General features: G+C 51.1%; 1 protein-coding gene across 4 annotated transcripts in view; it reads right to left on the bottom strand.

Moving 5' to 3' along the window:
• Positions 1-18772, bottom strand: part of tnni3k (TNNI3 interacting kinase) — a 101454-nt gene that overhangs the window by 64893 nt on the left and 17789 nt on the right. For all 4 annotated transcript variants that reach the window (XM_070886473.1, XM_070886474.1, XM_070886476.1 and 1 more), the window contains 6 exons: positions 10370-10480; positions 7140-7238; positions 5129-5267; positions 1846-1990; positions 752-856; positions 540-634 (listed from right to left, as the gene is read on the bottom strand). In XM_070886473.1, the coding sequence (XP_070742574.1) occupies positions 540-634; positions 752-856; positions 1846-1990; positions 5129-5267; positions 7140-7238; positions 10370-10480 (694 nt within the window). The remainder of the gene's footprint in view (positions 1-539; positions 635-751; positions 857-1845; positions 1991-5128; positions 5268-7139; positions 7239-10369; positions 10481-18772) is intronic.

Below are 18772 nucleotides of genomic sequence, written 5' to 3'. Positions count from 1 at the left end.
AAAACAGAGAGTCGGAATAAATGGGTCATTTCCCGGTTGGCAAACAGTAACTAGTGGGGTGCCGCAAGGATCGGTGCTGGGGCCTCAACTATTTACAATCTATCCAAACATTTCTTAGCCCAGATATGTTAATGCTGATTTCTCTGAATACTACTTAGCTTCTTTATATTTTTTGTCTCGTCAAATAGCGTGGTTTCATGAACAAATTTATTATATCACAATTAATAAACATCACATGATCTAAAATATTCCCATTAACTCTCCACTACTGAGAGCTTTCTATCCAGCCAGCTTTCAATCCAGCGAACTATTCTGCAATTAATTCCGCCAGCCTTAAACTGCATCAAAAGTTTCGCAAATGGAACTTTACTAACTGCCTTCTAGAGATCCAGGTAAAACTATGTTTGCTGGATAAGTGCAATTACAGAGAATGTACAGCCCAGGAACAGGCCATTGGGCCCAGCGCTCCGTGCCGGGGTTTATGCTCACACCAGCCCCCTCCCACCCCTCTCCATCTCACCCTATCCCCATATCCTTACCAGTATGTCCATCCCTCCCCTGATGGTTTATGCCCATCGCATTCTGGCTGATCAGGAACTCCACCAGTTCGAGGTTCTTCCCGTAAGTGCAGGAGCTGCGGTAAAGATTGCGAAGAGTAAATCTCAAGCAGTTCCTGCTCTGCGTAGAAAGAAAGAGTGAATGAGTGTGCAGCAAGGGGCCCGTCTGCCGGTCTCCGCGGACGGGAACACACCTGTGGAAGGAGGTTTCACTGAAGATGTTTTCCTTGGTCAAGCTTTCTGTCCCCGACAGTTGGATGAGTTCGCTGGCCACGTCCAGTTTACCGTTGTAACAAGCCCTGAGGAACATACAACAGCAACACCGGCTCATTTCTACTAAAGGCGAATCTAGGAATGTAGGCACAGGATGCAGCCATTCAGCCCCCTAGCCTCCCCTGCCATTACATAGAATAACCGATGTTTTACAGCCATTGGGCCCACCGCTCCATGCTGGGGTTTATGCTCCACACCAGCCCCCTCCCATCTCACCCTATCCCCATATCCTTCTATTCCTTTCTCCCTCATGTGTTTATCCAGCTTCACCTTAAATACATCGATACTATTCACCTCAACCCCTCCCTGTGGCAGCGAGTTCCACATTCTCACCGCTCTCTGGGTAAAGAAGTTTCTCCTGAATTCCCCATTGGATTTATTAGTGACTGTCTTATACTGATGGCTCGTAGATCACTCCTGATATGTTTTTTAACTCCAATAAACCCGCCTTGGTTCCGTAACCCTTAATACTCTTGCATTTTCAATTGACCCCCAGCCTCAACAGCTTTTGAGGGGAGAGACATCCAGATTCCCACTGCCCTTTGTGTGAAGAAGTGCTTCTTGACATCAACGGCCTGGCTTTAATTTTAAGGTTCTGCCCCTTGTTCTGGACTCCCCCCACCAGAGGGAATAGTTTCTCTCTATCTATCCTATCAACTCCTTTAATCATCTTAAACACCTCAATTAGATCACCCCTCAATCTTCTATACACCAGGAAATACAGGCCTAGTGTATGCATCCTGTCCTCATTTAACCCCTTTAGCCCTGGTATCAGTCTGGTGAATCTGTGTTCACACCCTCCGAGGCCGATCTACCCTCCTTGAGGGGCGGTGCCCAGGTGGGGTCTGACCAGAGATTTATATAAACTGTAACATATCTTCCACCTCTTTGTATTCCAGCCCTCCTAAGATAAAGGCCAACATTCCATTCTCCTCTTTGATTATATGTTGCACTTGTACACTCATTTTTAATGATAATCTAGGCAATGATGAAGAGAATGAATCAGTCCACTTACAGGTGGAGCGCTGTATCGCCATAGATATTCACCGCATGGGGCTGCACATCAAAGTTGCCTTGTAACAAGTACCTCACGATTTCACGGTGACCAAAGCGGCAGCTAAAATGGAGGGGTGAATGGTCCTCATTGTCCTGAGCATTCACTGAGGTCATCAGATAACAGGAGAAAACCATTGGTTAGTATTCTTGGACCCAGCCTTGATCCTCGACCCAACCCCCGACCCCATCGTGAACCCAGACCCAACCCCCGACGCGATCGAGAACCCGGACCTCATCCCCGACCGGATCCTGAACCTGGACACATTCCCTAACCCGATCGTGAACTGCGACACTGTCCCCGACCCGATCGTAAACCCAAATCCAACCCCCGACCCGATCGTGAACCCGGACCCATCCCCAACCCAATCGTAAACCTGGACCCAACCCCCGACCCGATCGTAAACCCGGATCCAACCCCTGACCCAATCGTGAACCTGGACCCAACCCCCGACCCGATCGTGAACCCGGATCCAACCCCTGACCCGATCATAAACCCAAATCCAATCCCCTACCCGATCGTGAATCCGGACCCAACCCCCGACCCGATTGTGAACCTGGACCCAACCCCCGACCCGATCGTGAACCCGGATCCAACCCCTGACCCGATCGTGAACCTGGACCCAACCCCCGACCCGATCGTGAACCCGGATCCAACCCCTGACCCGATCATAAACCCAAATCCAATCCCCTACCTGATCGTGAATCCGGACCCAGCCCCCGACCCGATTGTGAACCTGGACCCAACCCCCGACCCGATCGTGAACCCGGATCCAACCCCTGACCCGATCGTAAACCCAAATCCAATCCCCTACCTGATCGTGAATCCGGACCCAACCCCCGACCCGATTGTGAACCTGGACCCAACCCCCGACCCGATCATGAACCCGCACCCAACCCCCGACCGGATCGTCAACCCGGACCCATCCCCCGACCCGATCGTAAATCGCAACCCTGTCCCCGACGCAATTGTAAACCCAGATCCATCCCCGACCCGATCGTGAACCCAGATCCAACCCCCGACCCAATCGTGGACCCGGACCCAACCCCCGACCCGATCATGAACCCCGACCCCATCCCCGACCTGATCGTGGACCCGGACCCAACCTCCGACCTGACCGTGAACCCGGACCCCATCAACGACCCGATCGTGAACCTGGACCCATGCCCGACCTGTTCGTGAACCCGGACCCCATCCCCGACCTGATCGTGAACCCGGACCCCATCCCCGACCCGATCGTGAACCTGGACCCATCCCCCGACCCGATCGTGAACCCGAATCCAACCCCCGACCCGATCTTGAACCCTGACCCCATCCCCGACCCGATTGCAAACACGGACCCGACCCGACCCTGATCCTGACCCTGACCCTGGACCTGACCCGACCCTGATCCTGGACCCGACCCTGACCCGATCCTGATCCTGACCCTGACCCGACCCTGACCTGACCCTGGACCCGACCAGACCCTGATCCTGGATGTGACCCAAGCCTGATCCTGGACATGACCCGACCCTGATCCCGACCCTGATCCTGACCCTGGACCTGACCCGACTCTGATCCTGGACCCGACCCTGACACGATCCTGATCCTGACCCTGACCCGACCCTGACCCGACCCTGACCCGACCCTGGACCCGACCAGACCCTGATCCTGGATGTGACCCAAGCCTGATCCTGGACATGACCCGACCCTGATCCCGACCCTGATCCTGACCCTGGACCTGACCCGACCCTGATCCTGGACCCGACCCTGACACGATCCTGATCCTGACCCTGACCCGACCCTGACCCGACCCTGGACCCGACCCGACCCTGATCCTGGACCTGACCCGACCCTGATCCTGGACCCGACCCTGACACGATCCTGATCCTGACCCTGACCCGACCCTGACCCTGACCCTGGACCTGACCCGACCCTGATCCTGGACATGACCCGACCCTGATCCTGACCCTGACCCTGGACCTGACCCGACCCTGACACGATCCTGATCCTGACCCTGACCCAACCCTGACCGGACCCTGGACCCGACCTGACCCTGATCCTGGACATGACCCGACCCTGATCCTGACCCTGACCCTGGACCTGACTCGACCCTGACACGATCCTGATCCTGACCCAACCCTGACCGGACCCTGGACCCGACCTGACCCTGATCCTGGACATGACCCGACCCTGATCCTGACCCTGACCCTGGTCCCGACCCGACCCTGACCCAATCCTGACCCTGACCCGACCCTGACCCGACCCTGGACCCGACCCGACCCTGATCCTGGACATGACCCGACCCTGATCCTGACTCTGACCCTGGACCTGACCCGACCCTGATCCTGGACATGACCCGATCCTGATCCTGACCCTGACCCTGGACCTGACTCGACCCTGACACGATCCTGATCCTGACCCAACCCTGACCCGACCCTGACCCGACCCTGGATCCGACCCGACCCTGATCCTGGACATGACCCGACCCTGATCCTGACCCTGACCCTGGACCTGACCCGACCCTGATCCTGGACATGACCCGACCCTGATCCTGATCCTGACCCTGGACCTGACCTGACCCTGATCCTGGACCCGACCCTGACCCGATCCTGATTCTGACCCCGACCCTGACCCGATCCTGATTCTGACCCCGACCCTGACCCGACTCTGGACCCGACCCAACCCTGATCCTGGACATGACCCGACCCTGATCCTGACCCTGACCCTGGACCTGACCCGACCCTGATCCTGGACCTGACCCTGACCTGATCCTGATTCTGACCCCGACCCTGACCCGACTCTGGACCCGACCCGACCCTGATCCTGGACATGACCCGACCCTGATCCTGGACATGACCCGACCCTGATCCTGACCCTGATCCTGGACATGACCCGACCCTGATCCTGGACCCGACCCTGACCCAACAAAAATCCAACAATCCCAGCTTTGATATTTTCAATTGACCCCCAGCACCCACAGCCTTTTTGGGGGAGAGAGTTCCAGATTCCCACCGCCCTTTGTGTGAAGAAGTGCTTCCTGACATCACCCTGAACAGCCTGGCTCTAATTTTAAGGTGATGCCACCTTACTCTGGCCTCCCCCCATGGACTTTAGCCACTTGAACAATTGATCCAAAGCCTTTGCACTCTATCATCACACCACATTCCACGCACGAGTGTTCATATTAGATAAGGCTCTCAAAATAGCACAAATATTATCGTGACTATTTGTTCAAAGGTTAAGGCTGTCTGTGTTGTCTCACCATCTGTTTTGCTGGCTTCGGTCAGCAGGAGTTTGATGATGTTGAGAAACCCTTTCGCACAGGCTAGGTGCAGTGGCCTGTCCCCCACCTCCCCACTAATGTTGGTGTCAGCCCCAAACTTCAGCAACAGCTTGGTAACCTGAAGGGTAACAAGAGCAGTCCGCAACATCGAGTTACATAGAAGGTACAGCACAGAAGCAGGCCATTCGGCCCGTCGAGCCCGTGCCGGCTCTCTGCAAGAGCATTTCAGCCAGTCCCACTCCCCCGCCCTCTCCCCGTAGCCATGCAATTTGTTTTCCTTCAGATACTTATCCAAACCCTTTTGAAAGATAAGATTGAGTCTGCCTCCACCACTCTTTCAGGCCGTGCATTCCAGATCCTAACCACCCCCTGCGTAAAAACGTTTTTTCTTATATCGCCTTCGGTTCTTCTGCCTTCAATCACCTTAAATCTGTGTCCTTTGGTTCTCAACCCTTCCACCAATTACAACAATTTCTCTCTCTCTACTCTGTCCAGGCCCCTCATGATTTTGAACACCTCGATCAAATCTCCTCTCAACCTTCTCTGCACCAAGGAGAACAACCCCAGCTTCTCCAGTCTATCCACGTAACTGAAGTCCCTCATCCCTGGAACCATTCTCGTAAATCTTTTCTGCACCCTCTCTAAGGCCTTCACATCCATCCTAAAGTGCGGTGCCCAGAATTGGACACAATACTCCAGTTGGGGCTGAACCAGTGTTTTATAAAGGTTCATCATAACTTCTACACTAATTTTATACTCTATACCTCTATTTATGAAGCCCAGGATCCCATGCCCTCATTTAGTACCTCAACCATACCCTCTGCAACCATGCTTAGGTGTCCATTTTGGTCCCTAATCGGCCCCATCCCTCCTTTTACTATTTATAGGTCTATAGAAGACTTATTGATGACCTTTTATATTGGATGCCATTCTATTCTCAAACTCTCTCTTTGTCTCTGTTACTTTTTTTTCAGTTCTCCTCTGACATTTCTATATATAGCCTGATTCTCAGATGTATTTGCAACCTGGCATCTGTCAAACACACTCTTTTTCTGCTTCATCATATTCTCTATCTTTTTCGTTATTCAAGGAGCCCTGACTTTAGTCACCCTACCTTTCCCCCTCGTAGGAACGTACCTCAACTATACCTGAACTATTTCCTCTTGCACAGTACTCCCAGTGTGATATGGAGACCAGAACTGTGCACAGTGCTCCCAGTGTGATATGACCAGAACTGTACACAGTGCTCCCAGTGTGATATGGAGACCAGAACTGTGCACAGTGCTCCCAGTGTGATATGACCAGAACTGTGCGCAGTACTCCCAGTGTGATATGGAGACCAGAACTGTGCGCAGTGCTCCCAGTGTGATATGGAGACCAGAACTGTGCACAGTGCTCCCAGTGTGATATGACCAGAACTGTACACAGTGCTCCCAGTGTGATATGACCAGAACTGTACACAGTGCTCCCAGTGTGATATGACTAGAACTGTGCACAGTACTCCCAGTGTGATATGACCAGAACTGTGCACAGTGCTCCCAGTGTGATATGACCAGAACTGTGCACAGTGCTACCAGTGTGATATGACAGAACTGTGCACAGTGCTCGCAGTGTGATATGACTAGAACTGTGCACATACTCCCAGTGTGATATGGAGACCAGAACTGTGCACAGTGCTCGCAGTGTGATATGACTAGAACTGTGCACAGTGCTCCCAGTGTGATATGGAGACCAGAACTGTGCGCAGTGCTCCCAGTGTGATATGGAGACCAGAACTGTGCACAGTGCTCCCAGTGTGATATGGAGGCCAGAACTGTGCACAGTGCTTCCAGTGTGGTCTAACCAAGGTACGATACAATTTTTACAATGATACAAGCTTGTGGACAGTGTGGTCAACTATGAAGTGGTTTACCATGGCATTCTGCCTTTATCTGTTAAAGGCCACGTGATAAAATATCTGTCTGTGACTCACGGCCAGTTAAACCTTTACCTGTTCATGACCAAAGTAAGCGGCGATATGTAAAGGGGTGAAGAACACAGCATCCTGTACGTTAACGAAGGCTCCATGTTGCAGTAGGATGTCAACGATCTGTGGAAAATAACCCGAAAGAATTAGCAGGGGCTGCCGGGAAAGAAATGCAACTGTTGGAGGTGAAACCCAATCCGGGGGAAGGTTGTGTGTCTGTCTTGTGCCGTCTCCCTTTCCAATTATCCGCCCCCCTCCCCCGACCCTTGCTGATCCCTGGGGTAATGGTGTCCTGTCACCTCTCGGCTTGTATCTAAGCACAGATGGTGAACGTGGGTGCAGGTGGCATTGCAATTCAGCTGTCCTCGCCCGACATTTGCCCCCTCCCCCCCCCCCCCCCCACTCCACAAGATCCGCTAACTCAGCGCAGCTCCGGGAATGGGACCGTTAATAAAAAGTACTAAAGGCCTTGCATTTCTATAGCGCCTTTCAGAACCTCAGGATGCCTCTGAGTGCTGTAGAACCAATGGGAGTACTGTTATTTTTGAAGGGCCTTTCACTGTTGTAATGTTGGGAAACACGGGCATTACCAACTTCAGGGAACAGGTGTACAGCCAAGGAACTTACTGATTCCTCACACAAACTACACACAAACTACACACAAACTACACACAAATTACACACAGACTATGCACAAACTACACACAAACTACACACAAACTACACACAGACTGCACACAAACTACACACAAACTACACACAGACTGCACACAGACTACACACAGACTACACACAGACTATACACAAACTACACACAAATCACACACAGGCTACACACAGACTACACACAAACTACACACACACACAACACACAAATCACACACAGACTATACACAGACGACACACAAACTACACACAGACTACACACAAATCACACACAGACTACACACAAACTACACACAGACTGCACACAAATCACACACAGACTACATACAGACTACACAAAAACTACAGACTACATACAGACTACACACGAACTACACGCAGACTACACACAGACTATACACAAACTACACACAAACTATACACAAACTACAACAGACTACATACAGACTACACATAAACTATACACAAACTACACACAAGATACACACAAGATACACATAAACTACACACAGACTACACAAAGACTACACACAGACTACACACAGACTACACACAAACTACACACAAACTACACACAGACGACACACAGACGACACACAGTCTATACACAGACTACACACAAACTACACACAGATCACACACAGACGACACACAGTCTATACACAGACTACACACAAACTACACACAGATCACACACAGGCTACACACTGACTACACACAAACTACACACAGACAACACACAAATCACACACAGACTATACACAGAGTACACACAAACTACACACAGACTACACACAAACTACACACATACTACACACAAATCACACACAGACTATACAGAGACTACACACAAACTACGCACAAACTACACACAAACTACACAGACTGCACACAAATCACACACAGACTACACACAAACTACACACAGACTGCACACAAATCACACACAGACTACACACAGGCTACATACAGACTACGCACAAACTACACACAGACTACACAAAAACTACACACAGACTACATACAGACTACACACAAACTACACGCAGATTATACACAAACTACATACAAGATACACACAAACTACACACAAACTACACACAGACTACACACAAACTACACACAGACTACACAGACTACACACAAATCACATACAGACTATACACCGACTACACATAAACTACACACAGACTACACACAAATCACACACAGACTACACACAAACTACACGCAAACTACACACAGACTGCCATATCAAACACACAACAACATGCGTTTTATAGCACCTTTAACGTGTTAGAACATTCCGAGGTGCTTCACATGAGCGATTATCAAACAGAATTTGACACTGAGCCACATAAGGTTGGTCAAAGAGGCAGGGTTTAACGAATGTCTTAAAAGGAGGAGAGAGAGGCAGAGAGGTTTAGGGAGGGAATTCCAGAGCTGAGGGCCCAGGCAGCTGAAGGCACGGCCACCGATGATGGAGCGATGAAAATCAGGGGTGTGCAAGAGGCCAGAGTTGGAGGATCTCAGAAGGTTGTGGGGCTGGAGGAGGTTACAGAGATAGAAAGGGGCGAGGCCATGGAGAGATTTGAAAACAAGGATGAGAATTTTGAAATCGAGGTATTGCTGGACCGGAAGCCAATGTAGGTCAGCGAGCACAGGGGGTGATGGGTGAGCGGGACTCGGTGCGAGTTAGGACACGGGTCAGTGAGCACAGGGGGTGATGGGTGAGCGGGACTTGGTGTGAGTTAGGACACGGGGCAGTGAGCACAGAGGGTGATGGGTGAGCGGGACTGGGTGCGAGTTAGGACACAGGGCAGTGAGCACAGAGGGTGATGGGTGAGCGGGACTGGGTGCGAGTTAGGACACAGGGCAGTGAGCACAGGGGGTGATGGGTGAGCGGGACTGGGTGCGAGTTAGGACACAGGGCAGTGAGCACAGGGGGTGATGGGTGAGCGGGACTGGGTGCGAGTTAGGACACAGGGCAGTGAGCACAGAGGGTGATGGGTGAGCGGGACTCGGTGCGAGTTAGGACACAGGGCAGTGAGCACAGGGGGTGATGGGTGAGTGGGACTGGGTGCGAGTTAGGACACGGGGCAGCAGAGTTTGGGATGAGCTGAAGTTTGCGGAGGGTGGAAGGTGGGAGGCCGGCCAGGAGAACGTGGGAATAGTGGGGTCTGGAGGTGAATGAGGCACGAAATGGGCATTTCAGCAGCAGCTGAGCTGAGGCAGGAGCAGAGATGGCCGATGTTACACCTTGTGGAGCGCCGTGGGATGCTTTACTGCAACAACAGCTCATACTTAGACATCACCTTTAATGGGGTAACCCTCCCCAAGATACTTCACAGGAGCCATCATCAAACAGAATTTGACACCGAGCCACATAAGGAGACATAAGGACCAAGTGAGCAAAAGCTTGGTCAAAGAGGTAGGTTTTAAGGAATGTCTTAAAGGAGGAGAGAACAGTAGAGAGGTTTAGGGAGGGAATTCCAGAGCGTTGGACCCAGGCAGCTGAAGACACGGCCGCCATGAAAGGCACTGTGAAAATGAAAGTTGCTGTTGTTGTTTCGAGATGGAATCCTTACCTCATCGTGTGCAGCGATGGTTGCAATGTGAAGGGCAGTGAGCGCTCCATAGCCGACCTGCTGAATATCAGCTCCACCGTGCAGCAGTGCAGTGACCACCTCCGCATTGGCCTGAAGATCAAACGCAGTTATCAACAAACAATGCTTTTTATGTGCACCTTTGTCAGACTCAGCACGGTCCCACCCTCAGCCATGACAAAGAGTCGCACAGCCGTGGCTCAGTGAATAGTACTTCCTCATCTGGGTTACGTAACCACTACACCACCCGACCCTGATTGTTCTGCACCTCTTGCGATAAAACCCCCGACCTCTACCACCTCGAAGGACAAGGGCAGCAGGCGCATGGGAACACCATCACCTCCACGTTCCCCTCCCAGTCACACACCAAGCTGACTTGGAAATATGTCACCGTTCCTTCATCAAAAATCCTGGAACTCCCTCCCTAACAGCACCAAGCAAGTCGTTTTCACGTGGACTGCAATGGTTCAAGAAGGTGCTTCACCACCACCTTCTCCAGGGCAATTAGGGATGGGTAATAAATGCCGGCCTTGCCAGCGATGCCCACATTGCAGGAACAAATAATAACATTATTTTAATTCCTCATTTTTCCAAACAGCCACATCCCTCTGACCTTCCACAGCATCGAGCCAACCTTCAATCAGAGAGCGTGACAGTTCGACAATCTAAAGCTGAGGTCGGTGGAGCTTTGTTCAAAGAGTACCTTTCGTGTATCCTTCAATTCAAACAGCAGATGTCTGTCATGCGCATGTAGTAAGTATTTATCCACCAATATCACACTTAGTAACTTTAACCCTTCGTGTCAGACGTGGCTCAGTGGGCAGCACTCTTGCCTCTGAGACAGAAGGTTGTGGGATCAAGTCCCACTCCAGGAGAATAGAGCATATAATCCAGGCTGACACTCCAGCCACAGTACTGAGGGAGCGCTGCACTGTCGGAGGGGCAGTACTGAGGGAGCGCTGCACTGTCGGAGGGGCAGTACTGAGGGAGCACTGCACTGTCGGAGGGGCAGTACTGAGGGAGCGCTGCACTGTCGGAGGGGCAGTACTGAGGGAGTGCTGCACTGTCGGAGGGGCAGTACTGAGGGAGCGCCGCACTGTTGGAGGGGCAGTACTGAGGGAGCGCCGCACTGTCGGAGGGGCAGTACTGAGGGAGCGCTGCACTGTCGGATGGGCAGTACTGAGGGAGCGCTGCACTGTCGGAGGGGCAGTACTGAGGGAGCGCTGCACTGTCGGAGGGGCAGTACTGAGGGAGCGCCGCACTGTCGGAGGGGCAGTACTGAGGGAGCGCTGCACTGTCGGATGGGCAGTACTGAGGGAGCGCTGCACTGTCGGAGGGGCAGTACTGAGGGAGCGCCGCACTGTCGGAGGGGCAGTACTGAGGAAGCGCCGCACTGTCGGAGGGGCAGTACTGAGGGAGCGCCGCACTGTCGGAGGGGCAGTACTGAGGGAGCGCCGCACTGTCGGAGGGGCAGTACTGAGGGAGCGCCGCACTGTCGGAGGGGCAGTACTGAGGGAGCGCCGCACTGTCGGAGGGGCAGTACTGAGGGAGCGCCGCACTGTCGGAGGGGCAGTACTGAGGGAGCGCTGCACTGTCGGATGGTTGAAATCCCACGGAAACTAATATTGAATCGGGGACAGGGATACAATAAAATTAACGTAAGTAAAATATCAGTACAGAACAACAACAACTTGTATTTGTATAGCGCCTTTAACGTAGTGAAATGTCCCAAGGCGCTTCACAGGAGTATTATGCGCTAAAAAATTGACACCGAGCCATATAAGTAGAAATTAGCGCAGGTGACCAAAAGCTTGCTCAAGGAGCATATTGAAAGGGGAAAGAGAAGTAGAGAGGTGGAGAGGTTTAGGGAGGGAGTTCCAATGGTTGAGCGATTATAATCAGGGATGCTCAAGAGGGTAGAATTAGAGGAGCGCAGACATCTCGGTGGGTTGTGGGGCCGGAGGAGATTACAGAGATAGGGAGGGATGAGGCCATGGAGGGATTTGAAAATAAGGATGAGAATTTTGAAATCGCAGCGCTGCTTAACCTGAAGCCAATGTAGGTCGGTGAGCAGACGGGGCAAGCAGGACTTGGTGCGAGTTAGAACACGGGGCAGCCGAGTTTTGGATCACCTCTAGTTTATGTGGGGTAGAAGGTGGGAGGCCAGCCAGGAGTACGTTGGAATAGTCAAGTCAAGTCTAGAAGTAATAAAGGCATAGATGAGGGTTTCAGCAGATGAGCTGAGGCAAGAGCAGAGATGGGCGATGTTGTGGAGGTGGAAATAGGCGGTCTTAGTTATGCTGCGGATATGTGGCCAGAAGCTCATTTCAGGGTCAAATATGACACCAAGGTTGCCAATAGTGTGGTTTAGCCTCAGACAGAAGTTGGGGAGAGGGATGGAGTCAGTGTTCAGGGAACGGAGTTTGTGGTGGGGACCGAAAACAATGGCTTCGGTCTTCCCAATATTCAATTGGAGAAAATGTCTGCTCATCCAGAACTGGATGTGGGACAAGCAGTCTGGCAATTTAGAGACGGTGGAGGGGTCGAGAGAAGTGGTGGTGAGGTAGAGCTGGGTGTCTCAGCGTACATGTGGAAACTGCCGCTGTGTTTCCGGATGATGTCACCAAGGGGCAACATGTCGATGAGAAATAGGAGGGGGCCAAGGATAGATCCTTGGGGGACACCAGAGGTAACGATGCGGGGGTGGGAAGAGAAGCCATTGCAGGTGATTCCCTGGTTACGATTAGATAGATAAGAATGGAACCAGGCGAGTGCAGTCCCACCCAGCGGGACGATGGTGCAGAGGCGTTGGAGAAGGACAGAGTGGTCAACTGTGTCAAATATTGCCTTTGATGAGAGCCATTTCGGTACTGTGGCAGGCGAGGAAACCAAATTGGAGGTATTCAAACATGGAGTTGCGGGAAAAATGGACACGGATTTGGGCGGTGACAACGTGTTCAACGACTTTGGAGAGGAAAGGGAGGCTGGAGATGGGGTGGTAGTTTGCAATGACGGAGGGATCGAGGGTTGGTTTTTTGAGGAGAGGGGTGATGGAAGCAGGAAACTATAGACCAGTTAGCCTAACATCTGTGGTTGGGAAAATGCTGGAGTCCATTATTAAAGAAGCAGTAGCAGGACATTTGGAAAAGCAAAATTCGGCCAGGCAGAGTCAGCATGGATTTATGAAGGGGAAGTCATGAAGTTTGTCAAATTTGCTGGAGTTCTTTGAAGATGTAACGAACAGGGTGGATCAAGGGGAACCAGTGGATGTGGTGTATTTGGACTTCCAGAAGGCATTTGACAAGGTGCCACATAAAAGGTTACTGCACAAGATAAAAGTTCACGGGGTTGGGGGTAATATATTAGCATGGATAGAGGATTGGCTAACGAACAGAAAACAGAGAGTCGGGATAAATGGTTCATTCTCTGGTTGGTAACCAGTAACTAGTGGGGTACCGCAGGGATCAGTGCTGGGACCCCAACTATTTACAATCTATATTAATGACTTGGAAGAAGGGACTGAGTGTAACGTAGCCAAGTTTGCTGACGATACAAAGATGAGAGGAAAAGCAATGTGTGACGAGGACACAAAAAATCTGCAAAAGGACATAGACAGGCTCAGTGAGTGGGCAAAAATTTGGCAGATGGAATATATTGTTGGCAAGTGTGAGGTCATGAACTTTCGCAGAAGAAAATCAGAGAGTAAATTATTATTTAAATGGAGAAAGTTTGCAAAGTGCTGCAGTACAGCGGGACCTGGGGGTACTTGTGCATGAAACACAAAAGGATAGTATGCAAGTACAACAAGTGATCAGTAAGGCCAATGGTATCTTGGCCTTTATTGCAAAGGGGATGGAGTATAAAAGCAGGGAAGTCTTGCTACAGCTATACAGGGTATTGGTGATGTCACAGCTGGAATACTGCGTGCAGTTTTGGTTTCCATATTTATGAAAGGATATACTTGCTTTGGAGGCAGTTCAGAGAAGGTTTACTAGGTTGATTCCGGGGATGAAGGAGTTGACTTATGAGGAAAGGTTGAGTAGGTTGGGCCTCTACTCATTGGAGTTTAGAAGAATGAGAGGTGATCTTACCGAAACGAGTAAGATTATGAGGGGGCTTGACAAGGTGGATGCAGAGAGGATGTTTCCACTGGTGGGGGAGACTAGAACTAGAGGGCATGATCTTAGAATAAGGGGCCGCCCATTTAAAACTGAGATGAGGAGAAATTTCTTCTCTCAGAGGGTTGTAAATCTGTGGAATTCGCTGCCTCAGAGAGCTGTAGAAGCTGGAACATTGAATAAATTTAAGACAGAAATAAACAGTTTCTTACCCGATAAGGGAATAAGGGGTTATGGGGAGTGGGCAGGGAAGTGGAGCTGAGTCCATGATCAGATCAGCCATGATTGTATTGAATGATGGAGCAGGCTCGAGGGGCCGTATGGCCTACTCCTGTTCCTATTTCTTATGTTCTTATGTTCTTATGATGGCAGATTTGAGCGAGACAGTACCTGAGGAGAGAGAACCGTTAACAATGTCGGCTAACGTGGGAGCTAGAAAAAGAAGCTGGGTGGTCAGCAGTTTGGTGGGAATGGGTCAAGGGAGCAGGAAGTGGGTCTCATGGACAATATGAGCTCGGAGAGGTCATGAGGGGAGATCGGAGAGAAACTGGAGAAAGATATGAGGTCAGGGACAGGGGAGGGGGGATCCTTAGAGGAAGATTGGCCCGGTGGGCTAGGGGAAGGAAGGGAAGAGGAAAAGGCGGCCGAATGGATGGTCTCAATCTTAGAGACCAAGAAGTCCATGAGCTGCTCACACTTATTGTCGGAGGTGATGGGGGAGACTGGGGAGAGGGGTTTAAAAAGACGGTTAGCAGTGGAGAATAGAAGCCGGCTGTTATCTTTGCATTCCAGAATGATTCTGGAATAGCGAGCCAGTTTGGCAGACGAGAGCAGACCCGATGATGCTTTATGTGTTCCAGCCAGATCTAGCATTGAATGGATAAACCAGTTGTCCGCCATATCCGTTCAAGTCTACGGGCTAGATTTTACACTTTTGAGCAGATCGCCAAAAAATGGGCGTTATTTCCGGCGTGGGCGGTAAAAATGGGTTTTCAGATCGCCAGATTCTCGCCCATTCTCAAAGCACCTAGTCTCCATTTTTGAAATTGGACGTTACCGTGAGCGATATGAAATGGGCAGTAGCGTTAAATCGCGCTGACCTTCTGCCATAAAGTGTCGCTGACCTTAGCAATGGCATGGCAACGCTCGATTCCCGCGATTCAGGAGGTCAAAGGTCATCATGATATACACAGAAGAGGAGTCAGGGAGAGAGGGAGCTCAGAGGGACTGAAGGCATGTGTGGGTGTGGGTGTGGTGTGTGCTTGTTTGGGAGGCACGAGGGAGATTCACCAGCAGCAAAAAGCCCACTGAGCACCAAGAACATAGTTGGCACCGAGTTTTGGCCAACAAATATGATATAACATGGAAGGGATGTTGGAGGCCCTGGAGCTGGTAGCCAGGAACACTGGTGGCAGAGGGCTCCCAGTGGTCCCGGAGCACGGCACTGCACCCCAAGGTGACCCTCTCCATTGCCAACCACACATGAGAGCCAGGAGTAACATCTTGCTTCTGGCTCGGAGCATGTTCCCACCTCGGGACCGACCTCTCCAGTATCCATCCAAGCAGCGGTTCGGCCGTCATCCCCCCCATCAATGAAGCATCGCCTGAGGAGCTCCTCGGCCAGGAGGCTCGGAGTCAGGAGGGGAAGGGGAAGGGGTAGAGGTGGGGAGGAGAAGCGGGGCGGGGCGGGCGGGGGGAAGGGTTGGTTTTTACAGAAATACTGATGATTTCAGACAACGGTTCATTTTTTTATTTAATAAAACCTTGTTGCGCATTGTCTCAGATAGCTGCACCGTTACATGCTGGTGATTCCTTAACATCAAAGGGTATAATTACACTTAACTTCAATCAACTTAAACTTTAACTGTCTCCAAGGTGATGCCCACCATTGATGTATGACCTGCACACGCAGCAGTGTGTCAGCCTTGTAAATAACAACAACGTTCTTTCAGGCAAAGCGCTCATTGATGAGCTCCTGACGTAAGGCTCTTGCAGCTATCATGCCACTACGGGCCCTTTCATGCGGTCTACAGGGGGGCGGGGGCATGGCTTCAGCATCAGTCTGATTGTCTGGGCTGATGTCAGCATCCACCTCCGGGTCCTCCTCTTACTCTCTCTGGTGAGATGGACTGTCAGACTCTTGTCCCCTCCTGATAGCCAAGTTGTGCAGCATGGAGCACACCACCATGAATTGAGTTACCTGCTCAGGGTGGTATTGGAGCTCGCCTCTTGAGTGATCCAGTCATCTAAAGTGCTGCTAAGCACTCTAATGGTTTTCTCCATGATATTGCGAGTGGCCCTGTGGCTCTCGTTGTATCGCCTCTCGGCTTCGGTGTGGGTGTCATGAGAGGAGGTCATCAGCCAGGTGGCGGGGCCATATCCTTTGTAACCAAGCATCCAGCATTGACCTTGTGGCTGATTGTTAAACAAGTCAGTTACAGTGCTCTCACGCAGGATGCTGCCCAATGAATTATAATTCACTGCCATTATAATTTGCTGGTGGTCGACAACGAGTTGTACGTTCAGGGAGTGGAATCCCTTACAGTTCCTGAAAACCTCTGCATCCTGAAAAGTTGCCCACATCACGATGTGCGTACAGTCTATTGCTCCCTGAACCTTGGGGAAGTTAGCAATTTAGGAGAATCCTAAAGCCCTCTCAGTCCGAGCCTCCCTGGTCATAGGGAAGCTGATCAGGTCCATCCTGCGTGTGTACAGAGCTCTAATGCAGCGATGTGTGGCATGCTGAGACAGTCCACAAATGTCACCAGCTGAGGCCTGAAAAGAACCCGAGGCATAGAACGACAGTGCCGCAGTGACTTTGACCTGGACAGACAGTGCAGTACTGATAGTGCTGGCAGGCTGCAGATTTCCCCTTATGAGTTGGCATACCCCAGTGATAACCTCTTTGTGGAAGCGCAGTCTCCGAAAGCAGGTGGTGTCGGGCAAGTCGAGGTAAGACTGCTTCTGTCTGTACTTGCGGAGGGTGTAATGTCTGGTCCTCATCAGTCTGGCATGGCTTACATTGGGCACATAATGCTGTGGAGCGTACCTTTGCCCATCTCGAGTCTGCTGCATGTAATTGGTCATCAAGAGAGGGTGAGAAAGGACAGGTCCTATTGCAGTAGCTCTCTGTTTTCCACCGATTGGTCACAAAGAAGGAATGTCCCAACGAAGACACCTATTCAATTCCAATCGGTCACAGTATGGTCAAGATGTTTGTACAGATGTTCACATCAACTCCAATGACCAGCAGAGTACATCCGAACTCCCCCGAGGTTGAAGCAGAGCAGCCTTTTAAATGATGCGACATGTGATGTAGAACATGACGTCCATACCGCTGGGATTAGTTCCGATTAGTTCCACTTTTTCCGGGCGGTTTTTTGGGCGAGCGATATTGTGGCCGATATGTACACGAGGTGGTGAAAGTGACACTGGACGATCTCCTGGCTGCTAGTTTCGGCAAATATAATCTTTACAACAAAAAAAAGTGGGCGGGCGGTATTATTGAAACTCGGCATTAATTCCGTGCGGGAAGTAACGCTGGCCGATATTATGGCCGTTGATTTCGCCCATTCTGATGATTCCGCCCAAAAAAAGTGGGCGGGCGGTATTATTGAATCTCGGCGTTAAATCAGTGCGGAAATTAACGCTCGGCGATAAGTGTCTGAAAAATGCCCATCAGTTTCCATTTTGTGGCTAAATGGGCGATATCTGGGCCTTATACGTCATTTCAGCGGTAAATGGATGTTAAGTGGGCATTAAGCATGCAAATAAAGTGGAAAATCTAGCCCTATGTCCCTTGGACTTAAGGGAGCGAAGATCAGGGCTGTACCAGGGGGAACAGTCAGTGTGAGAGAGAGTAATCGTTTTAAAAAGAACTGGGGCATCAAAGGTGGTGATGAGGATGTGGATGAGCAGGTCGGAGGCTACAGATATGTCATGGTGAATGGAGGGCCCAAGGCTGGACAGTGGGGTGTTGATAAGTTGCGTGTTGGTAAGAGAGTCGGGAGAGAGTTTTTTCCAGGGACGGACACAAGAGGAGATAGGGTTGGGGGGGCAGGGTGCGGGGTAGATGGGGGATGTGGCTGGAGAGCGATACGAGCAAGTGGCCTTATCTGCGATTGACACAATGGGAGCATCGAGGCTACAAGGGATGGCAAGATCGAGGGGGTGGCCGTGAATATGGGTTGGGGAGTTTACATGGAGGGAGAGATTAAGGGAGGATAGGAGGGTAGTGAACTCAGAGGAGAGCCAGTATGATGAATTT

Source organism: Pristiophorus japonicus, chromosome 8 (assembly GCF_044704955.1).
Source record: "Pristiophorus japonicus isolate sPriJap1 chromosome 8, sPriJap1.hap1, whole genome shotgun sequence".
Classification (NCBI taxonomy): domain Eukaryota; kingdom Metazoa; phylum Chordata; class Chondrichthyes; family Pristiophoridae; genus Pristiophorus; species Pristiophorus japonicus.
The sequence above is the reverse complement of the archived record's forward strand: the minus strand, read 5'-3'. Positions and strand labels throughout refer to the sequence as shown.